This window comes from Leptidea sinapis, chromosome 18 (assembly GCF_905404315.1).
Source record: "Leptidea sinapis chromosome 18, ilLepSina1.1, whole genome shotgun sequence".
In the NCBI taxonomy this organism is placed as follows: domain Eukaryota; kingdom Metazoa; phylum Arthropoda; class Insecta; order Lepidoptera; family Pieridae; genus Leptidea; species Leptidea sinapis.
In genome coordinates, this window is record NC_066282.1 from 13,777,265 (window position 1) to 13,804,106 (window position 26,842).

The following is a 26,842-nucleotide window of genomic DNA, read 5'->3' on the forward strand; positions in this document are numbered from 1 at the left end:
TCTTTGAAGCCAGTTTGGCTTTGCCCTCCAGATGGCCACGGAATTGGCAATTGCTCGAGATTTCGAGACCCAGTATTCCGATACTAGGCGAGGCTTTAAGGGAATTGTTCTCGAAGAGCGGTGATACGGCAAATGGGGTTTTTTTTGTGGTAAACGCGCAAACTTGAGTCTTCTGGGGGTTACATTGGACAAGGTTCAACTTACCCCATTCCGTGACCTTCTCGAGAGAGGACTCGATAGAAGACACAAGTTTCTCCCGGCACTGGTCGACGTTTTCCCTAGAGAGACCTGCATGGCCCGTGTAAACGGCATCACCAGTGCTGTCGTCTGCATAGCAATGCACGTTGGCGGTGTCCAACATATCATTGATATGCAGAAGAAACAGCGTGGGAGATAGCACACAGCCTTGGGGCACTCCAGCGTTCACGGGCTTGGGATTCGAGCAGAAATGTCGACAACGACCTGTATGCTGCGCCCAGTGAGGAAGCTGGAGGTCCACTTGCATAAGCTCTCGGGAAGTCCAAATGATGGAAGTTTTGCGAGGAGCGCCTTGTGCCATACACGATCAAAGGCCTTCGCTATATCCAGACCAACTGCCAGGCCTTCCCTCTTGCTTTCAATAGCCACCGCCCATCTATCTGTTAGGTATACCAGAAGATCGCCAGTCGACCGACCATGGCGAAAGCCGTACTGCCGGTCGTTGATCAACTGGTGACCCTCAAGGTATACCAAAAGCTGGCGGTTAATTATGCTCTCCATGATTTTGGAGAGTAGGGAGGTAATAGCAATAGGCCTGTAGTTCGCCGGATCCGAACTGTCTCCTTTTTTTGGGATCGGATGGACAAGGGCTGACTTCCATGAGTCAGGGACTACGCCTTTTGAATAAGAGTGCCGGAATAAACGCGTTAGCACCGGCGTCAACTCAGGGGCACACGTTCTAAGCACGGAGAAATGCCATCCGGCCCGCTCGACTTCCTGACGTCCAACGAAAACAGAGCTCGCCTAACAGTTTCTGTCGGAACTGTACTTCAGGCATGGAGCTCTGACACCGCGGGATGGTTGGCGGTGTTTTTCGTTTTCGGCAAGAGTCGAGTTGGAGGCAAAAAGAGTGCACAGGAGATCGGCTTTCTCTTTTGCCGTATGGGCCAGGGTGTCATTCCTCATGTGCAACGGCGGCATGGACGGCTGGTTGAAGTTACCAAGAGCAGCTTTTGACAACGACCAGAACTTGCGTGTTCCGGTCGGGTAACTGGAAAGATGCTCGCCAATTTTGACGACGTGCTTCGATTTCGCACGGGCGATTTGCCGCTTAAAAAATCTGGAGGCACGGTTATATTTCCTCTTCAGAACTTTGTAGTTCGGATCCTTTGAGCCCAGCGCCGCAACCCAAGTTCGATACGCCTGTTTTTTTGCAGTCAGATGCTGCTTTAACTGACGCATCGAACCAGGGCTGTGATCTGCCACCGAGCGGTACTACAGAGCTTGGTATAAAAATATCCATGCCCTGCAGTATCACATCGGCTACTGCAACGGCGCAGGCACTAGGATCATCCGAAGGGAAACAAACCCTGCCCCAAGGGTAGGATGCAAAAAAGGAGCGCATCCTATCCCAATCTGCTGACTTGTAGTGCCAAACGCGGCGGTTCGCTGGTGGTCTGCGAAGTTGGCGTCGGATAGGCACTACACTCCTGACCAGGCAATGGTCGGACGTTCCGAGAGGGGCGTCGACAGAGACCTGGTAACCATCGGGATGTGTAGTCAGTAGAAGATCTAATAAGGACGGCATGTGGCTATCCACATCCGGGAGCCGCGTCGGCGACTCAACCATGGCCTCCGGTCCTCGACACTAACCTATGCAAAACATAGCGGCACTAGGCCGCTACTTCACGCCGGTATTCTGTGCGAGTGTGGTAAGTAACCCGGACGAGTCTGGCCCGATTGTGCTGACGTCATAAGACAGCAGCGTGACTCTCCCACTTTCAAAAAGCCCGTAGTCGCCTCTTACGACACCCTTGGACCTGGGTCTACCCTTTTCTTTTTACCCCGGGGCAGCACAGGGCAAATTTAACCTAAAGAAAGAAGTGGTAGCAATTAATAAATAAATTCCGAGGAAGCCTGTTTCGGCTTTAGTATATTAATCTATCAATATAGTTGTACAGTACATTGAGCAATTATTATTTCTTGTGGTTGTCCTCATTAACTTAATTATAATATGAATATGGATGATGTAATTATTTTCGTATATCTATCGCAGGAATTTGAATATTCGTTTATGTGGGTACTGTTAAATTTTCTCGAATTTGGCACGTGGTTAATCCGTAGGTAATAATGTTTCTCGCAGTCACTTCTAGTAGTGTTCTGTAATTTGTGTTGTGACACATATCTTAGGCGTAGATCTAAAGAGCGTTACTTAGATTGCTCAGACTTTACTTACAAAAACTTAGGTGAGTGTAATAAAACGCGAACTTGACTTTTCCATTGAGCTCTCTAAGCTTAAGATCAGTGTAATTTCAGCTCTCAATATGAGTATAATAACGAAATTAAAGAATATGCTATGCTTATACTCAGCTAAGTTTCACGTAAGTAAAGTCTGAGCAACGTCTAAGTACGCTGTATTATTATAGATCTCAGCCTTAAATTGAACGAAATAAGTTTACATTGACATTTGGTGTCTAAAATGCATTTTATAAATTACTAGCTGACCCAGCAAACGTTGTATTGCCGATATTAAAATCGCTATACAAAAGTAACTGTTCATCTTAGATGGGTGAAAATTTGAAGTTGTATGTATTTTTTAATGCTCACTCATAATCAAACTTAAAAAAAATGTCAAAAAAATTTGGCGTGGACAACCCTTAACATTTAGGGGGATGAAAAATAGATGTCCGATTCTCAAACCTACCCAATATGCACTCAGAATTTCATGTGAATCGGTCAAGTCGTTTCGAAGGATATTAACTACAAACACCGCGACATGGGAATTTTATATATTAGACAAAACATACAATTATTCAAAAGGATAGGGCGAAATTAAAGTACATCAATTTCTCTCAATTTGTTTTGAATTTTTTAAGTAATAAATAAAAGCTTGTTGTTAAACTTGCGGGACATCTAATAATTAAGTCATCACTGCCTTCCACAGGCTTTCTCTGAACGTACCCATGTCATATTATCGAAGGAAACTGGGCCGGGAGAATACCATTTCAATTTATGGTTGTGAGTGGAAGAAAGTACTTCAAGATGCGTGCTTTGTCCATAGCCGAACATTCATCGGAATAGCACATATCCAGATAGTATACTTATATAAGTTGATATGTATATATGTGCCTGTTGAGAAGGGGACAGGCCGATATCTTAGGCTGAGGTCTATAAGACCGAACTAAATTCTCAGACTTTACTTAAATAAAACGTAGCTAAGTATAAGTTTAGCATGATCATTGATTTCGTTTTTACAGATAGCCCAATGCAAAACACTCGGCTAAGTTTTACGTAATTGAAGTCTGAGTAGGGTCTCTAGATCACAGCCTTAGTGTCCAGTCATACATAAAAACAACCAATCAAATGTTCCAGTTGCAAACTGACTATTACTTGCTTACGCCATGAGGACGATTCAAGGGACAATTTTTAGTCCACTGTTTTAACGCTTAGTTATAACTGCTAAGCTATATTTATCCCAATAATCATAACAGCTCAGGGTCACAACAGCAATCAAATCCTTATAAATAGTTTAATGAATCAAACAGAATTCCGAATGTTTTCCTTAACTCAGCGCGTACATGACAAAGTACACACACGTTCGTGATTGGCCGTTGCTGGAGTCGGCTCTATTCGTGCTCATGTCGTACGCTGCTTTTCTGATCGCCGAAGTTTGTGAACTAACAGGTGAGTGAAAGTCAAATAAACTTTAATTAATTTGGCTAAGGCTTACCCCGTTATTCATAATAGTCTGCCAACTTAAAACATTGCTAATTCTCACTCTGTCTTCTTCTATTGACCTAAGTCAGAATGAGAAAAAACACTCTGTAGCGGCTGTTTTAAGTTAGCGGACCATTATGTATAAGGGGGTTAAACTAAGCGCTTTTGAATCGTCACTATAAATATCTCTATTAGATTTCTGAATCAACCATATGTTCGGAAAAAGCAGAACTCGTGAGAAGAACATACAAGAAACTCAACGGTCACTGTATTCAATCAATAGAGTATTTTACAATAGCTGTAATATATAAAACAAATTAGTTCTTAATGCGCAGCATCCAATATATGAAACGTGTTTAAATAATATCAAATATATCAAAAAAAGTAATAAATAATAAACTGTATCGAAAAAAGTTATCGTTTATTGGATGAATCAACCTTTAGAGCTTGAATTCATTGTAAGCATACTTCATAAACACAATGGTCGTGATTACTGTCATAGAAACTCGTAGCTGTCACTGCTGTTTTTAGTATTTAACGTTTAAACCGTTAAATACTACTGGAAAGTGATTCTAGAGAATATCTGCTAATAGCAGCCCAGTATAAAGAGAGGTCTGTCCCCAAACTTAAAAAAAACTTAGTACCAGGTCTGTGGACTTACCAGAATGAAATAAGGCTGCTTACGGGCACAATAAAAGAAACTTAGAACATTTATACGTCTAGATAGACTATGACAGCTGTGAAACGTCGAATGTAATTGAGGTTGACTGTTAACCTCTATTTTGCACAATGCATGCAAACTAACACAAAGTGACATACAAATTAATAAATTCAATCCTGAGCGGCACTGCGTTGTAATGGGCAGGGCGTAGCAAATACCATCAACTGAACGTCCTGCTCGTCTCGTCCCTTATTTTCGTGCGCTAGTGCGTTAGCTAGATTAATAATATTCAAAATACTAATGCAAAACTTGGCTCTTTACCAGTTGTCAATCAAAATCGTTTTTTTTTATGGAATAGGAGGACAAACGAGTGTACGGGTCACCTGGTGTTAAGTGATCACCGCCGCCGACATTCTCTTGCAACACCAGAGGAATCACAAGAGCGTTGCCGGCCTTTAAGGAAGGTGTACGCGCTTTTTTTGAAAGTACCTATGTAGTATCGTCCCGGAAACACCGCACAAAGAAGCTCATTCCACAGCGTTGCAGTACGAGTAAGAAGGCTCCTTGAAAACTGCACTGTGGAGGACCGCCACACATCCAGATGGTGGGGATGATATCCTAACTTGTGGCGTATCGTGCGAAGGTGGAATTCGGCGGCAGGAATCAGGTTAAACAGCTCTTCGGAACACTTCGGTTACAGTCGAAATAGATGCGCTTACCCTTTCTATCTTGACGTTTCTCCGTTAGAGATGTCTCTGTCTCGCACGCTATGTTTGTGTATACGCTAGCATATAGTTGCTTAACAACCAAGAGCGGTTGAAAAATCACCAAAATCGCCTTACATAATTAATGGATGCTCTTTTTTTTTATGGAATAGGAGGACAAGCGAGCGTACGGGTCACCTGGTGTTAAGTGATCACCGCCGACCACATTCTCTTGCAACACCAGGAATCAGAAGAGCGTTGCCGGCCTTTAAGGAAGGTGTACGCGATTTTTTTGAAGGTACCCATGGGACATGTCGTATCGTCCCGGAAACACCGCACAAAGAAGCTCATTCCACAGCTTTGTAGTACGAGGGAGAAAGCTCCTTGAAAGCCGCACTGTGGATGACCGCCATACATCCAGATGGTGGGGATGATATCCTAACTTGTGGCGTGTCGTGCGAAGGTGGAATCTTCCCATGTTATGACGGATGCTCCCATGCCTTGATGGTCAGGTTGATGACCCGATTTTTCTCTCCCTTCCAGATATTATAGTGCATTGAAACTTCAGTAGGCTCAGTTTAACCAGTGGGAGGCTGATTTGCACAAGATGCCGGCTAGATTATGGGTACCACAACGGCGCCTATTCCTGCCGTGAAGCAGTAATGTGCAAGCATTATTGTGTTTCGGTCTGAAGGGCGCCGTAGGTAGTGAAATTACTGGAGAAATGAGACTTAACATTTTTCAGGAATCCTGCGTGGCACTGCATTGTAATGGGCGGGGCGTATCAATTATTATCAGCTGAACGTCCCGCTCGTCTCGTCCCTTATTGTCATAAAAAATTGTTATTACTTATAAGCTTTAATTAACTTTTTAATAATTATTATTATTACTTTATGATTATTTCCAGGTGTTGTAGCAGTACTGTTCTGCGGTATTTGCCAAGCACATTACACGTACAATAATCTGTCTGCGGACTCCAGGAACAGAACTAAGCAGCTGTTCGAACTCCTCAATTTCTTAGCGGAGAACTTCATCTTCACATACATCGGAGTGTCCATGTTTACGTTTCCGAAACATCACTTCGACCCCTGGTTCATTATTGCTGGATTCGTATCCTTTTTAACTGAAGTAAAGAACAAATTAAAATTTGAAAAATTAAATTTTTACAGTAACAGATGACAAAACAAATTTATTATCTGCTATTTTATGACTCTTTCTTAACTTTCGTGGAACTTTCTACCATTGTTTTTGTATTGTTTTCTCGCATTCTTTTCGAATGGACACGTGTGCCTGTGTACCTTGGGACTTACTCAGTTATAGTCGAGAAACTCGCGTTAGTGAGAAACCTCTATAAGCGAGAATGAGATTGTGCTCCCTTGAACTCTCGCTTATCCAGGTTCGACTGTACATGGTAAATATGTACGTATTTTTTCGAGTCTTTATGTTCGACTTATTTTTTTAAAATATATTTTTTAAAAAAATTTGAACTTTTCACGACTTAATAATTTCTTAAACGTATATCCAGCTAACTTCGATACTGGGGCGGGCTATCAATATATACCCACTATCATTCCTATTGAACCTGGGCCGGAAGCCTCCAATACCAATGAATTTCCAACACATGCTCTTCTTTGCTGGTAAGTTGTTTATAAGAATCTAATTGATTGGTGCACAATAGTAGATTGTTAATCGAGGGTCAATTCCCGGGGTATTTAGACGCCCGAGCGCAGCAAGGGCGGCTATAGTCCGAGATGAGTAGAATAAAACTATTTGTTTATCTAAACTATTCAGATAATATGTAATAATATTAGTAGTACCTATTTAAAATAATTGTCAAATTAGGACAATTTATGTCGACTTTTTGAATTTTATATATGGATCTCACCGCGTAATTGTTGCGGCTTATTACGCTCAAAGAAGTTTGTGCTAAGTTCACACTGGCTGTTTAGAAAGTCACATGGCCGCAGCATTTTTTTTAATAGTTTTTCTTTTACATAAAACTCTACACAGCTGACAGCAGTTCTATTTTTAAAGCTCATTCCGGCCCTTGGGTGGGTAGTAATTTGTATGAGTTTTTCCCTCTCTGTGGAGGGAAGCAACATTTTCTACCCAACAATACTTTGCGAGTATGAGAAATGAAAATATATTTGTTATTGTATTTTATTATGGGTCTGGATAAAGTCTTGTATGCAACTGTTGATAATTAGGTATTAAAACACCCATGTGTTACTATTATCACATGATATGCCCACATTCATGTTTTAATACCCCTTATTACACAACAGTTGCATAAATAACTATTAAAGGTGCTTCCAGTGACTAAATATGAATATTACAGGTAACGGAATTGCCAGGCAAAACAGAATGAGAGCTTATTAAATTTTATTACCTACCGTACTGATATAAAGGGAAGTATTTAGGTAAAACTGCAGTTTATGCAATTACCTAATCTTTACCCCCTCATGTATGCAATGAGTGTATATACCTATATAGAAGCAAGTTTCGCAAGCACGACCTGTGCTTGCGAAAGTGTTTAGTCTTTAGCTTGTCAGTAGAATAAATTCAACAATAATAATAAATAAATAAATAAAAAACTTTTATTTGGAGCAATTTAACAAAGATAATACAAACAAGTAAAAACGATGATAGCTGCAAAAGTATAAACTGCAGCGCAGCTAACAACACCCTTCTCCGAATACAATAAGGACTGATGTTCCATGCACAAAGATCTAAATAGTAAACAGAGTACGGTAATTGATAACAAGACATTAAAAAAATTGTACAGGATATGTGATTTGAAATGTATACATTATTATTATTATATTATGTGTTTAGTTTTGGGTGAAGTGTGTAGGTGAGTGTTAGAGATATGTAGGTATATAGTGATTGTGAAGTTTGTTACATTTGTGCTGTGTGTGGTTTTGTTAGGTGTGTGAGGGAGTGATGACAATGTGGCAACTCTTTATCCAAAATGAATTAGTAATAAACTGTTTTGTACTAAAAAGGACGCGCTTTGTCTATGTTCTGCGAAAGTAGTATTTCTTCTTAAATAGAACCAAACTGACATACTTACCGAAAGGAGACACTTCTGCTGAAACAGTAGACGATGGTACCTGACGGTTGGATGTAGTTGCACCATACATTAGTATGGTGCAATATGTTAATAGGTAGATAGGTGTGTTAACAACAACCAATTAAAACAACACGTTTATTTCTCTGGCTATCATAAAGGCCGTTACTTGTAATCTACTACTTATTTGATATTTTGGAGTAGTATTCACACGATACGCAACAAATTATTATATCATCCCCACTAATGCATGTGTGGCGGTCCTACATAGTGCGGTTTTCAAGGAGCTCGTTCCAAGAACTATAAATCTGTGGAATGAGCTTCCTTGTGCGGTGTTTCGGGGACGATACGACATGGGTACCTTCAAAGAGAGCGCTTACACCTTTTTTAAAGGCCTTCCTCTGGTGTTGAGCACTTACATCAGGTGACCCGTACGCTCGTTTGTCCATAAATTACATTCATAAAAAAATATATAGCGTGTGGTACTGCCTTAAGGAGTTATTAATTATCGGAGTGAATGTTACGTAGAGCGACCGTTAGAGGCGCTGACGGAAGTTTGAAGGTCGCTTCGCCGGGCGTTGAGAAATGCCCGCGTTCGCGCTGTTGGTTATGTGTTTTAGCTATTTTAACTCTTTATTGTGTGTAATATCGTTTCTCGTGTTCGTACGAGTAGTATTGTTAACTTTAAACTTATATTACTAACGGACCAATGGGAGGCTCCTATGCACAGGATGCCGGCTAGATTATGGGTACCACAACGGCGCCTATTTCTGCCGTGAAGCCGTAATGTGTAAGCATTATTGTTTCGGTCTAAAGGGCGCCATAGCTAGTTAAATTACTGGGAAAATGAGACTTAATATCTTATGTCTCAAGGTGACGAGCTCAATAATTTTAGTACCGCTCATAATTATTGGGATTTTTCAAGAATCCTGAGTGGCACTGCATTGTAAAGGGCAGGGCGTATCAATTACCATCACCTGTACGTCCTGCTCGTCTAAGTGGATTCCAACTGTACCTACCCATGCTATAACAAATAACATAATATTGCAGGTCTGCGAGGGGCCATGTCTTTCGCTCTGGCCATCCGCAACACGGTGTCAGAGGCGCGGCAGGCCATGTTAACCACCACATCACTCATCGTGATCGCGACCGTCGTGCTGCAAGGGGGCGCGGCCACACACGCGCTCGCATATCTGCGGATACCTACCGGGTAACTTATATATTTTCACCTCTCCAGCACGAAAAGGGCGCTATTGCGACGTGAAAACTCGCAGCAAAAACGCTTCTGCTGCGAGCGTGAGGCAAAGTGATTTAAATTTCGAACCCCACGTGACCATACATCCGGGAATTAATCCGCGTTAAAAAAATAGACTATGCGGTCCGGTGCGTTCCGAAACTCATTTTAGCCTTGCGTATTATCTCATTCTCACAAAAAATTATTATCTTAATTGATTCTCTTACTGCAACCTATAACACTTTAAATCACTCACTACCTCAGTAGTCTAAATCTAGTAGAATCACTCGCTACGCTCGTGATTTAAAGTCAGCACTCGCAGCAAAAAATAACTTGCTCACTTGTTGAACAAATAGCTATTTTTGCACTGCCTTGTATTTTGACCTACTTGCTTATTAAGACTGTAGGAAAATGAAATTAAGATGGGTCACTATTCAATTTCATCGATAGTACATATGTTTGTCACTGAACACCACATAAAATGCTTAATCGGTTTTTCATAACTCTTGGAATCTCCCTTTAGGTTTAACAGAACTTCTTTGATAACTTTGTGTTTTTATTCTTCTTCTTTCATGCAGTCAAGGTCAGAGCGATGAAAGTGACGCACTACCGTACAGAGATGTCAGGAATGTAAGTATTCATTAACATAGTTTATTAGATATGTATATTTTGATGCACGGCACTATTAAAGTATTATTATTTAAAAAAAAAGAAATAGGTGATAGAAATAGATAATATATAATTCTGTAACTATTCTAGAGATTTTTAAAGGTGTGTTAAAGGCTTTAATAATTTTCTGTCTTTGGTAAAGCTAATATTTATATTATCTTCTCGCTTTGTAACATTGTGCACTCATGTAGTGTTGGCATACAAATTTTGACATGTTATGTCAAGGTCGTCATTGCACATTCATACTGTGTCAAAACCAAATCATTCGTTATCGATTCGCACCGATTTTGGGATATGTTCGCTGAATTCAACACCTTCATATATGAGTATTAGAGTTGCAATTGCTGTTTTATGCACTATCTACTAAGCTTCTCGAAAAGGACGCGACAGGACAGCGTAAAATTATAAAAAGAAATCGTCCGACGGCACTTTTCCCCGATCACAGACCCAATAGCGAGTGTAGTTCCTATAGTTTTTTCCCTGGACTGTAGCGATTTAAGTAACCAACAACGAAACACTTTAAAAATATATTTATTCAGGCACAATAACAAGTCAATCGTTTGGTGGTATAATAATAATAATATAAGGTTTCTATAACATAAATGAATTTTTTAATGATACCACAGACTGGGAATGGAGCGAACGCCCTCAGGCTTTTTTTCATTATAAATTTTATTCTACGATTCTTTCCAGTTCTAAGAAATGTACTATTTCGAATAGGTGGTAATTTTTGGCGTTCAATAAGTGATTTTAAATCCTATTATGAAAATAAAATATATGAATTTGATTTCAACAATACATTAACGCAGATCTAAATTGTTTGTTTTTGTTATTCTTGTAGACAAAGCTTATTTGTGAATATTAGAGTTCCTTAACTAGTGCGACGGTGATTTCTCGCACTAAAGTTAAAATGGCCGCTTGGAGTTGAATGTTTCTGATCGCCTAGTGAACTTTTTCAACTTGTTCAACTTTGCATTCTCTAGTCGAATGTATGATTGTTTGATCACAGAGAGCAGTGCATCTAATTTCCGCACCTGAAAGTGTGGCGCGACTAGTATATACAACAAAACATATAATAATGATATATATAACTAATTTGATAATCTCAGCGCTGAATCCGCTTTCGAGACCCGAAATGATCTTACCATGAGTTGATAATCGCAATCGCACCATCGGTGGCACAAGTGCATTAGGACATACTATCTTTAAGCTGAGATCTAAATAGCGAACTTAGTCTTTGCTCTGACTTTACTCACGTTAAACTTAGCTGAGTGTGAGAAAAACGTGAACTTGACTTTTGCATTGGGCTGTCTGAGACCAGATGTCAATTGACTATAAAAACGTAATCAACGATTGCGCTAAGCTTAAACTCAGTTAAGTTTTTCGTAGGTAAAGTCTGAGTAAGGTCCAAATACGCTCTATAGATCCTAAAAGCCTAAGTCTCATTGCATTACGCTACGATTTAGATTATGCGCCTACTGTGACAGGCAGAGTTCAAGTTCCGTCGCTAATACCTTATAACTCTGGTGTAAAAGATATAAAATTCGTCTGAAAATGTTTTACGAGTGTGAAGCACCGTAGACGCACATCGACGACGATTTCGACTCCACCACGTTGCCGTTCTTTAGTAATCTTGTAGCATTTGTTCTTCATTTTATCGTTTGTGAGTTTTTTATATCAAACATCAACATGTGTGTGGTTTTGGTTACCGTCATCGGTGTATGTATTTTTGGTCCTTTGAAGCCGTGGGCTTGTGCTGTCGGATGACTAACTTGCGTATTTTTTGATAGAATAGATCTATTTTATTGGAGCCCAATTATAATAATTTCAATCAAAACCTACACATAAATCAACGCTTATTGTAGACGATAAAATTAATATTATGTGTTTGTGTGCATATATGCGTACCGTACCTCAAAAGTGCCGCGCATGTGATTAACAAGTAATTATTGTGGCAGCTGTACCAGGCCACGGAGTTCGGCAGCCCGGTATGTATATGTTGTGGGGGATAGCTGGTCTTAACGTCCGTGTGCTTTCATTACTGACCATAATCCATTGTCATATTCCATATTATCGGGATAACGTTACATTTAGTAATGAATTAAGCATATTGTATTGCAAAATTGTGCTATAGGAACCTTCCAGAGGTTGTTATAAATCATCGAAGACATTAAATTATACCTATAACTTTATTCATGTTATTTACATATGACTTAATAATTAATAAAGCTATTTATATAAATAATAATAAAATAAAACTTAAATAATCTAACAAAATTAATTAATTACAAATAGAAAATATCATTAAGATCGCTATCGGCAGGTAAGGTGCCCATGAAGCTGGCAACGTTACCTCTTTGTATAGCCAAACTTATCCTTTGACAGAGGTACGTATCAGATCTTGGGTCACCTGTTAAATTAGACATTATATAAATTAAAAAAAAAACACTAACTTTTTGGGTTTTGGATCGCAAAATTATCACAGAAATGCTTACTACCTTACTTAATGTGCGTGGGAACCAGAAAAATTTCCGTATACATAAAATATATGCTGTATTATTATAATATGATGGAGGTCTAATTTGTTAATTTGTCAGCAGCCGCCTGAAATTAGTTTGAGTCTTCAAAATATGGACGAACGAACCGCAAACTTCGACCGGGTTGGTACAAGCATATTTTATAGCATGCGGAAATTTTGATGGCTACTAATAATACTTACATACTATACCTTTTATGGCATATTTAATATACTTTGCATGTTTGTTCTAATACTCCTTATTTCTTAAACATATACATATAATATGTCATCAAGTACAATTCATTGCAGCATATGCATGCAATATATATTGAATCAGCAACAAATTCATACTATAATAATGCTTAGTTGCATGTATTTTTTTTTCTATTTATTTGATTTCAATATCTAGACTGGCCGCATGGTAGTTAAGTGGGGCAAAGGAGAAAACGGAGTTAAAATGCCTTGGCAACTAGAGTTCCCTGAAGTATGTAACTTTTATTCTTCTTATATTTCACTCATTTTTATTTTTCCTCATTTAATGTCTATTATTTATTCCACTGGTATTTTAAATAAACTCGTAACTACCTTACAAATTAACTTAGTTTAAAGTTACACCTGAGTATAAGGCAAGAATATGCAAAATATTTACTAAATAGACATTACATTTGACATTTCCAACGTTTAGTGCTTCCCGCGTTTATTTGCAAGGCTGCCTAACAATCGGAAAACTTCAGATTTTTTTTTTAGTTTATTTAGTGGCACGGGATGCAAGTACATAGGCCAAGAATTATTGTATTGACAGTGTTGTCAGCGATATAGTTAATATTTTGCATATTCTTGATTTATTCTAAGGTAGAACTTTATACCAAGTTTATTTGTAATGCCGAAAACGTTTAAAGATATCCATTATACTTTATTGTACCTTTGAGAAGTTCGTAATAGTCACAAGTTCTACAATAATAACTATCATAAATGTTACTTCCATTGAAATACTAAAGTGTAATGGATGCTATAATAACCTATTGTTGTTAGTTGATGTTTGAAACCTTACGAGTCAAATTATATTATTAAAAATAATCCTTCATCATGATTATTTCATAAAACATTTAATTTATAACCGCGTGTACCATGTTAATTTGAACTAATACATTAATGGCCATTTTAAACTGGGTTTACTTTCTGGCTATGCTTAATTAATTATATATAATATTTCAATATTGTTGAAAGGGAAATATTGTCGTTCGTGAGATATGAATACATTTTTACATACAAAATTACCAATTTTGTATTTTCCGAAGACAATCTTTTTCTTTATCCGGCGTCCCGCTGTGTCATTGAGTCGGTTCACTTCTAGGGCTCACAGATTATATAACTCTTATTTCTACATAAAGCAGCAGTTACTTCTGCGTCTATCGTTATAGTGCGTGAGAACTGTATTGAGAACCAAAGAGGATGTAAATACTACGTAATACGAGGCAGGACAGCCTAAGTAAAAATTGAAATTTAGTTTAGTATGAAATGTGTACTAATTAAGTAATTACAGTATGGCGATTGGTGACGACGTATAATCCGGCTTCGGCTATCTCCGTTTTTACAAGATTGTAGCCGTCATCTGTATTGTCTGCACGTTTCAAACAATCGAGTGAATCGCTTTTTTCGTCAACCTTTTTTATTAATATATAATATTTTTTTTCATATTATTCTTATCAAAGGACTCGCAACGTGGAAGTGGTGACGCTGGCACAGAAAAGGCACGCCTCGCTAAACTCTGGGGGGCTCTAGACTCGCGCCTTCTGAAACCATTGCTGACCCATTCTAGACCACCGCTCACGGAAACTATGCCGGCTTTCATGGGACCTCTGGCGCGGCTGTTGACTACCACTAGGCAGTTCAGTGACGGGGTTAGTACAAATAATATTTTTATCTTTTATTATAAATAGAGTAGGAGCTCCTGTTACCGCAGTTAAACTACCTTAATATGACAATAAAGGTCAAGACGAGCAGGACGCTAAGCTAATGGTAATTGATACGCCATTGTTATTACAATGCAGTACCGCTCAGTATTCTTGAAAAACCCCAAAAATTCTGAGCGCACTCATTTGCCCAGTTATTTCACTAGCTACAGTGCCCTTCAGACCGAAACACAATAATCTGATCAATGGACGAATCTCTTTGAGCGATAGTGGAAGTATCGAGAGAGCGATTGTATCCAAGAACAAATTTGGCACCCATTATAATATGTGTATATCTGATGTCATTTTGACTATGATTTCCCGCCATCTTACCGTGGGTGTTTCTAACTGACAATAACAAACTCGCGAACACAGACTACAAATGTTTCAACATTTCTTATGTCAAAATTAGCCGACTATAGAGGTGTACATACTTATTGATAAACATGGAATAGCATAGTTAGCTACAATCTTAAACAAACGACCTCTAGTCTCTATGCGACCACTTGTTTCCTTTAATATGCTCCGTTATTTCCCATTCAATTTTAATTATTTTTTGTATCTTTTGGAGCAAAATATTGCCGAGTACGAAACCTTGATTTTTGAGTTTTATACTCCTGATTTTAAGTCGGAGCTGCAATTGTCCTTATTGCACTTAACACCGGGTGACCCATACACTCGTTTGTCCTCATTTTCCATAAAAAAAAACGAGTAAGTTATATTTAATTTATTTTTCTTTTCAGCACAATGGTTTGCGCAGAACTGACTCTGATTCTGACCTGTGCATCGATGAGGTGCAGTCAGCTCCGTCAAGTATTGATCCTCAGGTGCTTCTCACTTATATTTCCCATATTAATTAAATGTACCGGTACAATGGGGTGTATAGAAACTTCTAGAAGTTCCCTAGGGAATGGACAATGACTTTTCATTCAATTTAGTTTATAATGGAGAAAATTTCTCACCAGCTATTAAGCCAGAAACTAGAGAAGAGCAAGATAACGATATTTTTAATACAATATCATCATCATCATATCAGCCGGAAGACGACCACTGCTGGACAAAGGCCTCCCCCCAAAGGTCGCCATAACGGTCGGTCCTGCGCTGCCCTCATCCAACTTATTCCGGCGATTTTGACTAGATCATCGGTCCGTGTGCGTTTGGTTAATCGAACCAGAATAGCACCACCCCATCTCCCATGGGTGTCGTAAGAGGCGACTAAGGGTTACAAAAAACGGAGGATGGGCAGCAGTCTCTGTACAAGAAAGCACCACCATCAACTGTGATCGCCAACCCGCCTGCCAAGCGTGGCGATTATGGTAAAAGCCCCCCAAATAAAAACATGACAGATAATATCCATACATACCAGAAAACAAACAATTCATATTTCCATCATACAAATGTTTGCATCTACTTGGATTCTTTCCCGGCCAGGGGGGTTTAGGAGACAAAAGTTTCACCTAGTCACCTTTTAAAGAAATACTACTTTAGCTGTCCGATAATAAAACTGCGTTGGATTTGTAACACATTGATAGATCAGTTTACGACCTGTACGATTTACATACTCTTATTCAGGGCTGAGGCGCGCGAATAATATACTTTTTATTTGTGCCTGTAAGGACGAGGACCAATGACGCAAGAAAGAATTTTCTACTTGCTTTGCTTAATTAGACACCTAGGTGTAATATAATAATAATTTTATTTCAGAAAATAATTCCATAATAATTATCAGTAAATGCCCTTAATAAATTAATTTAGAATATAATTATAATTAAACAGACATATAAAGCCGTATAAATGCCTTTGCCTTTATAATTAGCGCATCGTAATGACTAACAATGGTTTGCAGAATGATGTTAGGGCTACCCCGCAACCTCTTCAACATGTATGTTTCTCTTGTTTATCTAAAAAAAAATATAAAGAAGAAAGAAAAACATTTATTTCACAAAACACTCACAGGTTACACTTAATAAAAAAAGATAAAAGTACAAAACAAACCAAAAAAGAATGTATTTAAATAGAAGTTGATTTAATGTTAGAGAGTTCCTGTGCAGTGCAGGAAATGGTCACCGAGTCAGGATTATCTGTGACACGGCCGTGGCTATGAAACAGCACTGATTTTCAGCGGTGCCTGTTTAACTTTATACTTCTCCGTGTTTGAGAAAACGTATATACCATTCAAATAAACGATGAAAGAAATATATGTACATAATAAATATAGAGTCGCGATGGGTGATTAACAACCCACAGCTTATCTACCTCGAGGTTTCCGTACGCCCATACGTATGTTTTCAAACCTAACGTGTACTAGCTTATTAATAAACGCAATGTAAAGTTACTCCGAGTTTAAAATTACTTCTCCCTGTCATGTAATTCTGTAGTGACCAAGATAACATAAAGATAAACTTGACATCGGGTTGTCACAAGGATTTGGCAGTTATTATATGGAATTCTACCAGTTTTCTATCAATTTCATTTGAATACGAACAAACCAACTTGTTTTTTTTACACCCCATTGTACAGTATTTGTTGAATGTTTATTTAATTTTATATTTTTGGTTTCAGCTTACATTTAGTGTACGGAACGGATATGGCAATATATGAAATTTTTAGTTATAGACATCCCACGGCTGTGATATAAGGTCTTATTTTTTAGGAAACTTTAGAAAATTAATACTTTTCTCTATTATTGCACGCAGCAATTTTGGCCAGGACTTGTGGATACGCGGATTTCTGTCGACGGAATAACAGGGAGTAATATATAAAAAATGCTTTTAATTTATACTCTATGTGCCACGAATTTTAAATTCTAATTTTAAGATTATTCACCTGCGGGCCTACCATGAACTCTTATTGCGATTCAATTGGCAACCTAAAATGAACTGCTTTGCTATTTCGTACCACGACGTGATTAGAGCTATCTAATTTAGGTTGACGTCAAATCAACCGATTAAATCGCAATGATTAGTGATTCAGTTTAGGTACCTAAACTGAACTGCATCGGAATCGCATCGCTTATTAAAAGTTGATGGTAGGCCCTCTGATATTTATTTAAATGTTATTCAAATTGTAGCTTCAAAAGTAAAAAATATAAAATTTGTAGATAATATTTTAGTACTTAGTTTATTTGACGTCTATATAAAAGACATTCTATTATGTATGAACAGTTTTCTATTGCAAATTTCTTAAAATATGTACATCTTAGGTGTTTTAGTAGCTTTTAAGGTTTTTAGAAAATGTTTTAACCACGTAACGTGTGGAACCACGGGTGTTATCGGAGAAGGTAACCGCACCATAATGCAGCTATAACTTAAACTTCTACTTGATTGTGCAATATATAATGCATTTATGATAGTATGTATTCGGTGCTGAGGCACGGGGCATTGAAATGACCTGACCAGAAGTTTTGTTTTTTTTTTCTTTCATATTTATGAATTGTATGTAATAATGCAGCTAACTACTATTTAGTAGTTAGCTGCATTATTACAATGACTATTAGGCTGGGTTGCAACATACTAGCTTTTACATTTACCCCCTCATTCATAATAGTCTGCTAACTTAAAGCATTGCTCATTCTCACTCTGTCTTCTTCTATTGACCTAAGTCAGAATGAGAAAAAACACTCCTTAGCGGCTGTTTAAAGTTACCGGACCATTATGAATAAGGGGGTTAAGGATTAAGTCAAATTTAGCTTTAACAGTAACGCTGACTTTTACACATTTTTACATCCTTCTCGTATTCCTTGGCATAGTTAAAGTTAAAAAGTGAAATATCAAGTCAATATCCAGGTCGCTATTTAACATTAACAATAGCTTTACGGCCGTTTTGAATAACGTATCTCTAGTTACGGATACATTGCTGTCACCGTTTAATGACAAGATCTTATCTATCCATAGTAATGTCTAACATAGTTATAGTCCAATGCTTTATGTCGATAGGTTATTGAAATTTAAGTAAGCGTAAAACGATAGATCTCACCTCTAGTAAGTTAAACTAAGGATAGATAGGTTATTGAAAACGGCCGTTAACCGGCGAAGATTGGACGGTTACGGTTGAAGTTATAACGTCATCTGAAAATTGTCAAATGGTGCAACCCATTTTTTGCTTAACCGGTACTTTAACATGTTTGTTATTGCTAAAGTTAGTTGGTGCAACCCAGCCTTAGATAATTTATACGTCTAGATAGAAACTCTTGCTGTTAGGCAACGCATAACAAATGGCCAGGCTATTACTTTAGTGTGCATGACAGCTCTACAGCTCAGCTGTCAGTCTATCTAGAGAGTAAATTATTTGTGCAATTACTATGATTGTATGCTAAATAAATTAGGCAAATATTCTTCTAGCAATTCGGGAGTGGTCTCCCGAAATGTAATGTTCCTATGAGTCCAATTAAACGAAATATTCTTATAAAACTGAAGCAGGTACAGTGTAGACTTTATTTAACGAAAAACTCCTTAAAACGTCCACATTATTTCATTTTGGTTGTTTAATTGTACATTCTATGTAAAGTTATATGAAACGAGCGTGTGTTAATATTTTGTCGTCTCTTTCTATGTCTATGTGTGCGAAGAGAGACAACTATTTAGTTGCTTTGCCCCTTCTTGATTTGTGTGTGTATTTTCTGTGTATTATAGGTACAGTATCTTAACAGAAGAATAAAAGCAGTAGCTAAATAAACAAACGGAACAAACTCAAACCGTTGATATATTATTTTTGGTTCGGACACTCATATTGAAATATAATGTTTTGAGTGACAGCCCTATTGTGAAATATGCAACAGCATTGAACCCCACCCTCCATTGAATAGACGTAATAAAATAAATACAAAAACTTTAGAGCTAAGAATATTGTTAACTTTTATGCTCTAATGCGCGTGATAAAAGTAATTTGCGGTTTAGTTTGTCTTAAATGTATCCAATTATTGAAATACATCAGGGTTGAACAATATTAAATTTGTATCAATATAGAATGCGCATAAAATGTTATTTGTTTTTTGTTTCGTCTCGTGAAAGTATATTATGTTTGTTTTTTAAAATTGGCGGCCATTTAGTAGAAATTTACGGTATTCACCCTTTGTTACCACCATTAAGCCTTATAATACCTACTTATTATAACTTACTAGCCGTCAATACTGACATACGGAGCCAACTTAGCTTGGCTTAGCGGCACTAAATTAAATGAAGTTATTCAAATACTGGGACGTAACATAGTCTTTAAGGGATGAGCCCATGGCGTGGTTCAGTATGATGAACATTTTACTCGATTTGTTACATTTTATGATTAAAAAAGAGTATAAATTATTGTAATTTCCATTCATTTTGTTGAATTCAAAATAACATCTATACTGAAGACAGTCGTGTCAGGAGGTACTACCCGTTACATTATCTCTGGACCTGACGTCGATGACGTCACATTCTTGCTTTGTTACGGTGTGCAAAACAAGCATCACTAGGATATTATTATTAATAAATAAACGATTTATTTTTTCAGTATTATATATTGATGTAAAGGTGTTGTGTTGTGATGCTGATTATTATTATTGTAATGATTAAAAATCAAAGAAAGAATCTGGGTTAAATGGGAAAAAATATTTATTTTTCTGGCAGTACTAGAAATAGAATAACAGAAACTACAGAACTATTAACAAAAAGCGTAACAATTAAAACTACAAAAAAAAGCAGTATCACTGCTCTGAATATGCTATGCTGAAACTGCACGAAAATATCACCACATGTATTATGTAACTGCAAACCGTACTGACTCAACAGGACAAGCACGAGGAGGTAAAAGCGGAACGGGAGGGGAGGGGGGTTAATGTTCCATCGAGGTCCAGAGATAATGCGGCCGTGTAGAAACGTTTCTTGCTTTTTTCTCCCCTAATTACTGTAATTAGTAGGTAGTCTTTATGTAGAAGTACATAAATATATATGTAGTGAATTTACTTTTTTTCAAACAGAGTGCATTATAACTTGCACCGCATCTGTAGTATGTTGCCATCGGCAGTGTGCTGCAGAAATGTAAATATTTTGTAGAAAATCTTAATAAATCACTCCTATTATACATAACTACAACCTGTTTCTATCGGTTGTATAACTATGATGGAATTATATTTATTTATCTTATAATTATTATGAGAATGTTAAAAGCTTTTCGCTTTTGTGTCTTTGTTATCATTTAATATTCAAAGTGTATATATATAAATATTGCTAATATAAAATTCCTTCTGTGAGTTTATGTGGGCGAACGCTGAAAAATAATTATAATTTTTTCACATTATTATCAATAAAGTATTTTAAATTTGTAATTAATGAGAAGTGATAAGATAGCAATTGTTTGTTACAGAAACATAGTTTTATATATATACATTTTTAATATACTTGAATACTACTTACCACTGAATTTTTATTGAAACAAATTTGAAATATTTAATAAATTTTTCTCTGAGAAATAGTGTTTTAATATGCGTAGTAATATTGAATTCTACTTATCGAACCCGAGGAATAGATAAACAGATATTATGTAGAGCAATGACAGTCTATCTAATATATAAAATTCTCATGTCGCGGTGTTTGTAGTTAAACTCCTTCGAAACGAAAACTTCATTATTTTAAAACCTTTAAATTTAGCACTTCATAAATACTTAGCCTAAAAATCTATTTTTCTGCTGCACAAAAATAGAATCAATATCAGCAGCATTACCCCACAAAAATATAGCATTTGACATAATGCTGTGAAATTAAAATATTACACTAAATGTACTAAAATAAATCAATCTTGCAGTCTCAATGTGTGTTAGGGAAAAGGGTTCGAATCTTTTTTACTACGCGACGTATGAAACAGAACTAAGTCTGCTCACTAAGTTGCCTATATGAGGGCTCTGTTGGAGTTTGGCATCTAACGTTATGTCAAAAAAATAGCGATATCAACTAAATGTATCTAATAGCCCATTTTCAAGCTATACGACGATTGAAACTTATTTAACGTAAGGTAAATTAAATGCACTTCGTTTTATTACCATTAGGTAAGTAATAAGTTATTAGCTTATTTACCAATGTACAACTTTAGTGAAAGCATTGTTGACATCATCAAAATTTGGTATAAAAGGCATTTCTCAAAATTGATTCCTTTAGAAATCTTTTTGATGTCATTTCTGACACTACCACCGCTTCGGAAACAATTAATGGCGCTCTGAGATAGAAGTAGCGGTGTTATAATAAAATATACAAACAAAAAACACAGGTGAACAACGCAACTGCATTTGTAGTCTTTATATGAACAATAAATGTATACACTTTTATAATAAAGTCCCAGCCACTGTTCAGTCATAAATTTACATGTTTTATTAAAAAATGGCTCTGTCCTAAATCATACTATGCACAGCTGAATATCTAAGTGATCCGACAGCCTCGGACTAGATTATGATTATTTTATAGCAATAGCAATGACATTACAATATTGTAGATTTGATTAAAAAAGAGCGCAAAATAAATGCTGGGAGAGCTTCTTGCGGGGCTTCTTCTCACTCAGAGCGCCATTTAGTTCCGAAGCGGTAGTAGTGTCTAGTATTATAGAAATGACAACAAAAAGAATTCTAAAGGAATCAATATTGAGAAAAATAAATAACTCTTAATCACTGGATCGATGTTTTTCATCTCCGAATCTTTATCACCCGTCGAGATTGAATTTGTTGACTACTTCTGTCTCAGTTCTGTGCTACACTTATCCTACATGATCCTACGCTCTCTATAGCATTCGCATAATAAAAACACATTTATCCTCCTTTTGTGCTGGTTTGCCGCGAAAGCAGAATGGACGCGGAAAGCTGAATCGACGCGTACACGTCTCCATACAAAATTGTTGTTTTCTATGGACAAATTAGCTGAAAAGAGCTGAATAAGAGCGCGTAGTCCCGAAGTCAGGGTTCTGTTGAACCACAAATCGTCCTCCTTCCTAAAAAGCTTCTGGCGTATCATCTCACTACTTAACCCGCACACCTGCTGATCCCTGAGGCTATAATCTAAGCGCTATTAAAATTCGCAATATTTTTAGTTGTGAATTAGTCCGCTATCGATTCATTACTTAGTTGATGCCGCTGTCGAAACATATATTTCCGATAATACAGAAGGTTGAGGCTGCATACGGGCAGCTAATAATCCCACTGGCCTCTTATATAAAAGTCCTGAAGGTTTTAAAGGACTGGCTAACGTAGAATAGTTCATAAGCTTCCTCACCCATTACTGATATTGATGTCGGTACCTTCAACTGGTCTTGCTCTTTATTTACTAAACTCTACATTTCCAGTATTTCAATATATTAATAACTTTCCGTTTTTATATTAAACTCACGCGCTTTTCCAACTGTCATTTTATCCGTTAAACAATCACACGCTATTTGATTAACTTTTTTTATCCTCGTCGCCATTGTTAAATAAAATACAGAGTGATCGTTATCGCTAGTGATGTGCCCAGTACGGCTTGACTTGCCTACGCAAATACCAATTTATTTTGATTAGAGTACGCCTGACACGCTTCTAGTACCCTAGTACCCAATTCTATAATATCTTAAATAGCTTCTAAAAAGATCTCTTTTTAGTGTAATAAAACTTAAAGAATTTGATCTCATGTCTAACCAGACACCAGGAACCCTGAGTTTTTTTTTATTAAAAAAAATATATTATTGTTGTGTACGTAGGTACATGTTGTTTAAACTCCATTTCGATTTTTTCCTTGTTATTTCTGAAAATTGGTAGCGACCCGAATTTCTAGAGTAGTGTTCTAGACTCGAGTCAACTCAAAAACTCGAGTACTGGGCTTGAACCGCGAGTTCGAGTCATAATTCGAATACCTTATATATCGACTGGAGTTGACTCGATCCACCAAAACAAAGACTCGGCACATCACTAGTTACCACGTTTATTTGTCGACTAACCGGTTAGTTGCATCGCGCGCGCAGGTACATTCGACAAATAGCTATGTACTTACATACATAACAGTAACAAAATCGCTTCTTTGAGGTTGAACACGTCGAACGAATCGAAGTCAAGGAGACCACGCACACATATACGCACCAGAATAATCGACCGCCTCATTTTTTAAAACAATGAACAAATAGTACTCGCGCGTTGCTCTATCGTATGCAACTGATAGAATGCGAGCGCATCATCCGCGCGCAATTTGATGACGTCATGCGAATTCGTCTAGGATTATTGCAAATTCGGGCGATTCGACGCGGAGAAGTTTGTGAGGTTTCATGAGATTTCAAATACAGAATTCTAAAATTCGTTTATTTCGACGCATTCGGCTCGGATAAGCGTGCGTTCACCTTTAATATGACTTCGCCAGACTTAATAGCACGCAATAGTATAGTTTGATGTGATTTGTGTGGGGGTATGAAATGCCTGACTTTGAGGTCATGTAAAGAGGCATTAATTAAATCATGTGTTAACTTTCCACAGCCACCTAAAAAGCCAGAACCAACAAAAAACAAAATTTCATATAAAAAAGGAAATTAGAATTGAAAACAATTTAGCAAATATACACTCATTTGTTTATATCAATAGAAGCTTGTCTATTTAAAGATTCTCTTATTTCAGGTGTTACTTTAAACATTGGCCCATGGCCAGGTATGATCCAATTTGCCATATTAGCAATCATTAACCTATTCTTCCTTTGTAGGACGGGATTTTCACTCCCTGCTTCTTTCCATATAGAATCTTTCTCTATGTCCTCTGATTTCTCAAATAAATCACCTAAAAATCAAAACATATTATACACTTTACATTTAATATTTTTAAAGGAATACTTGCTGTGTGTTCCGCAAACAACTAAATCAGTTTTGCCAATAACAAATAATCTTAGAATATGTTTGTCCATGTCTGTCCGGGGCAAAAATCTGTCTGAAAATGACTGAATACATTTATTAATATTAACAAGAGGTCTGCAGTTGTCCAGTTCACTAAATGTTGTTGTAGTCTACATTTAAATCAGCAAAAAAAATATTAAAATTAAATATTGAGCTACATCGGATTTCTCATCTATAATTGTTTATTTTTAATTCAAAACGAGGGTAGTGTTTAGTTATTTTTCCACTTTCTTTGTTGTTGACATTCCCTATGGTTTCAATTTTACTACTCAAATTCTTCATTTTATTGCTAATAAAGTAGGTTTTAGCTGCATTACATACAATTTCAAATGTCTTATAGTAAACCTTCACATATTGAAAAAAATTAATCTGTATTTTGTCATACCATACAATTCATACAACTTTTGTTGACCTTTAAAAATTCCGGGGCCTCTCATCACAATTACAAAATCTTTACATGAGTATTAATAGATTTAGTTTTAAATATGTTTATAAATTCAGTCCTTATAATGTTAAATATGGATTGATATTTATCATTAGGATTTTGATTATGTTGCAAGGTTCAGTTTGGTGATCATATTTTCTTTGAACCTATGTATTCTACTACCATTTGTAATAGGTTTGCACATTATCTCAGTTGAACTCTTCTTTTTATCACCATCTTGAAATATGGCCACAGTGGTCCGATATTAAGGTACTAATAACCATCCTGATGAACAATGAGGCAGCAGCAGCTAGTATACAAAAAATTTACATGCCTGCAATTGCATGGACTTTGCGATCTTCACTTGTTACTAAAACTGTTACATCTGAAAGTGTATGTCCAGGTGTTGGAATAACTTTGACATAATCATTTATTATATATTCCTCTCCTGTAATTAAAGTTTTAAATTTGAATGTTAAGTTTCTTAATTTTTTCCATACAAAGGTTACTTTAATATTATAATCATTGATTCATACCATTTTCAAAGGGGTGAATATAAAATTTGTCTTTGTGTGATATACTGAAACCAACAATGTGAGTTGCTTTAAGAAATAAATTATTATTTCCAATATGATCTGAATGTCCATGTGTAGAGACAACATAATCTATCTGGTCTGGGTGGATATTCTCTTTTCGGAGGCCTTAAAAATTAAACAACATTAAGGTTTTCTGTGTCTACATTAAATTTGAATAAGGCATGAGCTTTAATATACTCATATCCAACCTCTTAATATAACTTCAGAATCCCATGCAGTCATTGTATCTATAATTATATTATGTGTTCCTTTTATTAAAGTGCATGTACAATTTGCAAACATTTCACCATTATTCATAAATGAATATCCATTGTGTATTATTGTTATTGCACACATTATGATTTCAATTTATATGACAGTTTATTTTAATGAATAATTTAAAGAGATTATATTAGTTTGAGCAGCAAATCAAAATCAATATACAAAATATAACATCTCAGCCTGGCGGAACTCTCTATTATACTCACACTTCACAGACTAATATGATGCTTATACTGGAATATGTATGGCATTGCACTAAAAATAATGGCGTCAAACGCTGTCTCGCTCTAACATATATTCGACTCTTTTGTTTGTTTTGAGTGTCATGTGATATGTCATTCATTCAAAATAAAAGTGATTGTTAACAATTTTTGTTACGAATTTTCGTTTTCTTTTACTTTATTCGTGTATTATTCAGGGTAATGTGTATAATTATTTATATAATAAATGCGTAAGACTTTCTAAGCTATACCATGTAATTAAAAATGTTTAAAATATGTGGTTTTAAATCTGGCTGGTCTGATGTCAGTAAGAGAATTTTCATGGCTAAATTCTTTTTGATAAAGTAGGTAAGCACTTATGAACAAATAATAAACTAATAAAGAATGCTTAAAATATAAAGTATTGATTTAATTCATCTAGAATAAAAATTATTATAATATTATAATCTATCTGTAGTGTTTGACACTTTTTTTTATCGATTGTCGATATTTTAAGTTATTATTTTTATTTATTTAATTTTTATGGTATTTATATTTTTTGATTAATTTTTTATTAATTATATTGTGGTAATGATGTGCAAAAAATATTTAAAGCCTTAAAACTAGGGTTAACTAACTTTTGCTAATATGTATTCTGTTATAATTTCAGATTCAAGACCCTCGCCTACGACTTTATTACAACATATGAAAAACGATTATGTCGGCATTAAGCAAAGGTTTTCTCGATCATGGTACATCACAGTGAAATAAAATACTAAT

General features: G+C 36.5%; 3 protein-coding genes across 10 annotated transcripts in view; 1 reads left to right on the plus strand and 2 right to left on the minus strand.

The window, feature by feature from the left end:
* The window catches only part of LOC126969351 (sodium/hydrogen exchanger 7), a 34,013-nt gene extending 12,845 nt beyond the window's left edge, over positions 1 to 21,168 (plus strand). The window contains exons 7-16 of one of the 8 annotated variants that reach the window (XM_050814711.1): positions 3,782 to 3,882; positions 6,188 to 6,390; positions 6,806 to 6,917; positions 9,401 to 9,560; positions 10,163 to 10,214; positions 12,212 to 12,241; positions 12,854 to 12,913; positions 14,484 to 14,672; positions 15,467 to 15,550; positions 17,420 to 21,168. In XM_050814711.1, coding sequence (XP_050670668.1) covers positions 3,782 to 3,882; positions 6,188 to 6,390; positions 6,806 to 6,917; positions 9,401 to 9,560; positions 10,163 to 10,214; positions 12,212 to 12,241; positions 12,854 to 12,913; positions 14,484 to 14,672; positions 15,467 to 15,550; positions 17,420 to 17,485 — 1,057 coding nt within the window. In that variant the 3' untranslated portion in view covers positions 17,486 to 21,168. Of the gene's footprint in view, positions 1 to 3,781; positions 3,883 to 6,187; positions 6,391 to 6,805; positions 6,918 to 9,400; positions 9,561 to 10,162; positions 10,215 to 12,211; positions 12,242 to 12,850; positions 12,914 to 13,180; positions 13,256 to 14,483; positions 14,673 to 15,466; positions 15,551 to 17,285 lie in introns of all 8 variants that reach the window. The other 7 variants (XM_050814710.1, XM_050814712.1, XM_050814714.1 and 4 more) reach the window with 7 other exon arrangements.
* Positions 16,795 to 26,842, minus strand: part of LOC126969354 (major facilitator superfamily domain-containing protein 12-like) — a 57,218-nt gene continuing 47,170 nt past the window's right edge. Inside the window, exon 9 of the mRNA XM_050814725.1 lies at positions 16,795 to 16,804. The gene's annotated coding sequence lies outside the window, so the exon portion shown is untranslated. The remainder of the gene's footprint in view (positions 16,805 to 26,842) is intronic.
* Positions 24,244 to 26,101, minus strand: LOC126969366 (metallo-beta-lactamase domain-containing protein 1). Its single transcript, XM_050814750.1, has 4 exons — positions 25,790 to 26,101; positions 25,542 to 25,706; positions 25,340 to 25,453; positions 24,244 to 24,468 (listed from the first exon to the last, which is right to left on the minus strand). Exons 1-4 carry the CDS (start codon positions 25,935 to 25,937, stop codon positions 24,260 to 24,262), a joined length of 636 nt encoding a protein of 211 aa, XP_050670707.1. The 5' UTR covers positions 25,938 to 26,101; the 3' UTR covers positions 24,244 to 24,259.